At 49.9% G+C, this 6,000-nt stretch overlaps 1 protein-coding gene across 1 annotated transcript in view; it reads right to left on the bottom strand.

Moving 5' to 3' along the window:
• Nucleotides 1-397: 397 nt before the first annotated feature.
• The window catches only part of LOC102444914 (ovomucoid-like), a 30,051-nt gene continuing 24,448 nt past the window's right edge, over nucleotides 398-6,000 (bottom strand). The window contains exon 4 of the mRNA XM_089769437.1: nucleotides 398-779. Coding sequence (XP_089625563.1) covers nucleotides 695-779 — 85 coding nt within the window. The 3' untranslated portion in view covers nucleotides 398-694. The remainder of the gene's footprint in view (nucleotides 780-6,000) is intronic.

The raw sequence follows: 6,000 nt of genomic DNA, 5'->3' as shown, positions 1-6,000 counted from the left end.
AACCCAGTTGGGGAGCAGCCGGGCAGCCACCACCAGCCTCCCCAGGGCTCACGCTGGCATCAGTTGCAGGCAGGGACCATCAGGCATCACTTGCAGGTAGGGGTGTGGATGGGTCCCAGTTAAGGCCTGACTCCCCTCTGGAGCCTGGTTCCTCAGAACATTGTGTCCGAGCTGCGACCAGGCCACTGTTGGCTCAGCCTGACCGTGAGCCCAAGCCCCTGAACTGACTCCCTAGGAGAGATTGAGCTGGGTGCAGTGAGGCACAGTGGCCACCCCTGCTTGTTCTCCCAGCCTTTCCCTGGGGCGCTGCTCAGGGTCTCATGATTTGAACCATTGATAACACTCCAAATGGGAAGGACTCAGATATAGAGAATATATCTGGAGGTTGTTTTGGGTTATTTTGTAGGAAGAGCCACGGCAGGAGGTGATACAGCAGTGGCCAGTCAATGGCTCCGAGTGTATATGAGTGGGTGTTGCATTTTGTGTTCCCCTTGACGCTGGTCTATAAGCTGGAGGGAATTTAATTGATACCCTGGGGAGCGGAGTCTGTCCTTTGAGAGGGGGAAACCCACCGAGGGCAGGAATGGCTCTGAGTTTCCTTTATTGCAGACAGGTGGGGAGTCAGCGATGCTGTCAGGAGCCCTGGGAATGGAGGCTGAGATGAGAATGTGGCTCCCCTAGTGAGAACTAGCGCCTACAGTTCCTCAACCTTGTGCCCAGTTTTGTCAGGCGGCTGGCATTCTCCATCGTGCTCAAAGCAAAGACTGCCAAGCTGTTCACTAGGGGGAAAGACAGAGACACAGAACTTAGTGGTGAAACCCCCGGCCAGTCGGAGCAAGCGTCTATCCAGGCCCCATTACATCAAATAACCAGAGCCCTCTGGCTGGCAGCAACAAGAATCCAGACACTTGACCTAGGCTCTAAATAGTCGCTCACAGCTCCAGGGCTCTCCAAGCTGTCATTAAAGTTATCTCTACAGTGGTTTCCAGAGCAGGTGGGAGGACGTGCCAGACACACACCTTGGTGACTATCGGGGCAGTGCTGTGGGCTGGGTCCCCCATGGGGCACATGCCGTCCAAGCCTGGGTGTTCCTGTTTGTTGTGACTGTGTGTGCTCAGGCTGCAGGTTGAAGGTGCTGCCCAGCAAAGCCCCTGAACAATTGCAGTGGTACCAGCCTCGTTTGGCCGGATCCTGCCACAGGGCCCAGCAGCGGGGGCAGGGCTGGCCACGAGTCACTGGGATGTTGTCCGGACCTTGCCCGTATTGTGCCTGGGGCCGGTGCCTGGCTCAGTCTGCAGGCGCTTGAGAGCAGCTGAAACTCATTCCAATGGCCAGTGACTCTGACAAGCTGTTTTGAAAATCTGGAGGTTCCAGGACTTCAGATCCTGCCTTTCCCGCTTGCGTGGTAACGTCCCCCTCTCGCCGTTGCCAGCAAGCCGCCTGCCACTCTCCTGAACAAGGAGACCTACTTGCAGAGGTTGTTTACAAACTGTTTTCCTGCAGCCCCACCTGATCCAGGGCCAGGCCTCTGCCATCATTCCTGGCCTGCCCAAACCCAGGGCTCCCTTGTCATTATTTACCGTTTGCCCACCCACCCTGAGGTCAGGGCGCGGGAACCCTGGACCGTCTGTTTGGGTGTTAATTCCCCCGAGACTGATCCGGGTGGACGGGGTTGGAGTGGCCACCCACGGACCCCGAAGCATCATCTCGGGATCCCTTTTGGAAAACCGGCGTCACATTCGCTACTCTCCAGTCATTTGATACAGATGCTGATTTAACCACAGTTGGTAACTAGGCAATGGCACATGGGAGCTCCTCCGACCTGGCGGAAGAGATCCCTCACGTCTGTCTGCGCTTTGCGCTGCCCATCAGAGCCCTTTTTGTGTAGACAGAATTTTCTGAGGCTAAATTAAAAGAGGTAAATAAACAGCCACTTTTCTTCCTGGGGAAACATGAGCGACAAGCAGCGCTCTTCGCCTGGCTGGGCCTGGATCTCTGCCGTCTGCCGGGGGGCTTTGGGGAACATCTTTCCTGCTCTCCACCCCGCCAGCACAGGTCAGTGGCACCGGGCTATGCGAGATTCCCAGGCCGATTGGAGTGAATAATGCAAGTTGCACCAGCTGGCTGTGGAGCCTGTAACCTTCTGTTTCTAAATCAGCCACTTTTCTGGAAAAACTTGCCAGCTGTCTACACTGGCTGCTTGAAATTCCGGAAAAGCACTGACGATCTCATGTAAAATCATCAGTGCTTTTCCGGAAAAACTATGCTGCTCCCGTTCGGGCAAAAGTCTTTTTCCGAAAGACTTTAGTGCGAAAGGGCCAGTGTAGACAGCACAGTACTGTTTTCTGCAAAAAAGCCCCGATCGTGAAAAAGGCGATCGGGGCTTTTTTGCGGAAAACCGTGTCTAGATTGGCCGTGGACGCTTTTCCGCAAAAAGTGCTTTTGAAGAAAAGCATCCTGCCAATCTAGACGCGCTTTTCCGAAAATGCTTTTAACGGAAAACTTTTCTGTTAAAAGCATTTCTGGAAAATCATGCCGGTGTAGATGTAGCCCCCTTGCAGGGATTTAAGCCTATTGCTGCTTGTCCTATCATGTTCCTCCTTGTAACACCCTTAAAGGCCACAACAGTGCACTAGCTGGGAATTGAACCCACACCAACTGCTCTGGAGGCAGCTCTGCTCAGCACTGCCCCACCCAGGAGGACAGCATAGTGTTGAGCAGAAAGACAGAGATAACCCTTTGCATGCTAACTCTGGCTAGCGAAAGAGCCACAGGTGATGCCCCAAGGGCTGGGTCACTAGTCCGGGCCAGGTGCGGGGAATGAACTCATCTGCCCCAGCACACTATAAGAGGGAGCAGAGCGGCACCATCTGTTGGAAGCAGGGGGGTGGATGGTTTTGCTTGCTGGGGGTGTGCCATGGGCATGCACCATGTTTGCTAGTGCTGTGCTCAGGGAGGCTCATAGGATCCTCTGGTGAAAATTCACCAAGCAGCAGGGAGGATTGGGGTGACCCTCTGATTGTGCTCAGCCCCCTCCTAGGGTGTTCCTAGATGGTTCATGGCAGAGAGAATGTTTCACAAGGAGGACACTTAACCACTGGGAGAATTGAGTAGGGGTGGTGGTGGGTTATCCATCGGGGGAGTCTTTAAAACCAGATGACCTGGCTTTCCGAAAGCTTGGTGGGGGTTGAAGCAGGGATGAATTCAGAGGAAATCCTGGGGTCTGGGCTATGCAGGAAGTCAGAGGAGAGACTCGTGATGGTTTCTTCTGGCCTTAAAAATGGACAAATCCTGGAATGGTGCAAGGTTGTAAAGGGCCTAATGACACCTCAGTCTGGGACAGTTGCTCAGATTTGCCCCCCCCCCCCCACACTAAATCTCCCCCACCTCAGCTGTGAAGACCAAGGCAAAGAATTCACTGAGTTTCCCCACAATGGCTTTATTGTCTTTGGGTGCTCCTTTAGCACCTTGATCAGCCAGTGCCCACGCTGGTTGTTTAACAGGCTTCCTGCTTCTGATGTAGTTTAAAAAATTAGCTTTTACTTTTTAAGATTTTTGCTAGTTGTTCAAATTCTTTTTTAGCTTTCACTGCTTTTTTAGTTTGTTGTTTGCTTCTCTTAGGTTACGTCTACACTGGCATGATTTTCTGGAAATGCTTTTAACGGAAAAGTTTTCTGTTAAAAGCATTTTTGGAAAAGAGCGTCTAGATTGGCAGGATGCTTTTCTGCAAAAGCACTCTTTGCAGAAAAGCATCCGTGGCCAATCTAGATGCGCTTTTCCATGAAAAAGCCCCGATCGTCATTTTTGCAATGGGGCTTTTTTGCGGAAAAGAAATCTCAGCTGTCTACACTGGCCCTTTTGCGCAAATGTCTTTTGGAAAAAGACTTTTGCCCAAACGGGAGCAGCACAGTATTTCCGCAAAAAGCACTGATTTCTTACAGTAAGAAGTCAGTGCTTTTGTGGAAATTCAAGTGGCCAGTGTAGACAGCTGGCAAGTTTTTTTCCAGAAAAGCTGCTGATTTTCTGGAAAAACTGGCCAGTCTAGACACAGCCTTACTGTTTTCTTTTTAAATTAGGGGTACACATTCCAGCTGAGCCTCTTCATGGCTTTTGTATTGGAGCATAAGCTTTTGTGGGCAAAGATCCACTTCGTGAGACCTCTTAGCCCATGAAAGCTTATGCTCCAATCCATCTGTTAGTCTATAAGGTGCTAGAGGACTCCTTGTCACATTTGCAGATCCAGACTAACACGGCTCCCCCTCTGATACTTTAGAACTTTTATAACTCTTTAAGCTATAGCATCTTTACAAAGCTTCCACACAGCTTGCAGGGATTTCACTTTTGGCACTGTGCCTTTTAATCTGTTTCACTGACTTCCTCTTCCCTGCATAGTCCCCCTTCCTGCAATACAATATAAGCGCGTTGGGCTGCTGTAGTATGTTCCTCGCCACAGGGATGTTAAATCTAATGATCTTATGGTCACTATTGCCAAGTGGCCCAGCTCTATATACCTCTTGGACCAGAGCCTGCTCCACTTAGAACCAATTCAAGAATTCTCTCTCCTCTTGTGTGTTCTAAGACTAGTTGCTCCAGGAAACAGTCATTTAAGGTGTCGAGAAACTTTCTATCTGCACCTTGTCCCGAGGTGACAACCAATATGGGGATTATTGGTGAGAACTTTTTATTTTTCGTGTCTCCCTAATCGCCCTGACGTAGGTGGTTGGCATTATGTCCCTACTGCGACATTCTTATCACTGTCCAGAGCTTCTGTGATACAGTTTGGCTCTTTTAAGTGTTTTACTTCATTTGATTCTATGTTGACTTTCATGCAGTGCCACTCCCCCAGCAGTGCCTCCCGTTCTGTTTTGTCAGTATATTTGGTACCCTGATATTATCATCTCCCACTGATTATCCTTATGCCACCAGGTTTCTATTATATCAATAGCCTCATTTGCTATGAGGCACTCTTGTTCACCCATCTGGTTATTTAGACTTCCAGAGTTGTATAGAAGCATTCTAAAAACACGTCACTTTTTATCTGTCTGCCGCTCCCTGACACAAGTGAATAGGGTGTCTGGCTTTCATTTGAGGGTTTCTCCTCAGACCTTACCTGTATTATATCCTCTTCCACCCTCTCCTCCTTACTGGGACACAGATAATCTCCATTAATAGACCCTCTCCTAAGAGACGTCTCTGTCCAATCCACATGCTCCTCCACACCTGTTGCCTTTCGCCCTGTCCTGCTTTAAAAACTACTGTAAGTGATTTCAGTGATGCAATAGCAGACAGATCACAGACAGTTACAAAGCAAAATAAAAGAAAACACGCCAGCTAAGCTTACGACTCTGCGACACTACCCTAACAGTAGTTCCAACGACCTTCTCTTACGAGCTTGGCAGCCTCCCAATTCATGCTTACCACACTGCTCTTTAGTGAGCACTTACCACACTGCTCTCTCGCATACGTGATGGGATGAAGTTGGGACATTTCGCAGGGTTTTACATTGTGCTGCAGGTTCTCTATGTGCTGCACATTTCACAAGGTGGTGGGAGAGGGCTTGTGATTTCAGATGAGGGAAGACTGAAAGAATTGGGTTTGTGTCGTTTAGAAAAGAGAAGACTGAGGGGGGGACACGATAGCAGTTTTCAAGTATCAAAAAGGGTGTCACAAGCAGGACAGGGAAAAATTGTTCTCTTGGCCTCTGAGGATCGGACAAGAAGCAAGGGGCTTAAACTGCAGCAGGGGAGGTTTAGGTTCGACATTACAAAAATCTTTCTGCCTGCCAGGGTGGTTAAACACTGGAATAAAGTGCGCAGAACTTTTGCGAAATTTCCATCTCTAGAAATGATGGAGAAGAGCAGGTTGCACAGACACCTGTCAGGGCTGATCTAGACGGTGCTTGGTCCTGCCGTGAGGGCAGGGGACAATTACCTCTTGAGGTCCCTTCCAGTTCTATGACTCTACGAGTCTGTGACCAGGTCTGCTCTCACCTAGCAACTG

Source organism: Pelodiscus sinensis, chromosome 16 (assembly GCF_052426305.1).
Source record: "Pelodiscus sinensis isolate ZL-2025 chromosome 16, ASM5242630v1, whole genome shotgun sequence".
NCBI classification, from domain to species: domain Eukaryota; kingdom Metazoa; phylum Chordata; order Testudines; family Trionychidae; genus Pelodiscus; species Pelodiscus sinensis.
This window is presented reverse-complemented; position numbering and strand designations above follow the sequence as displayed.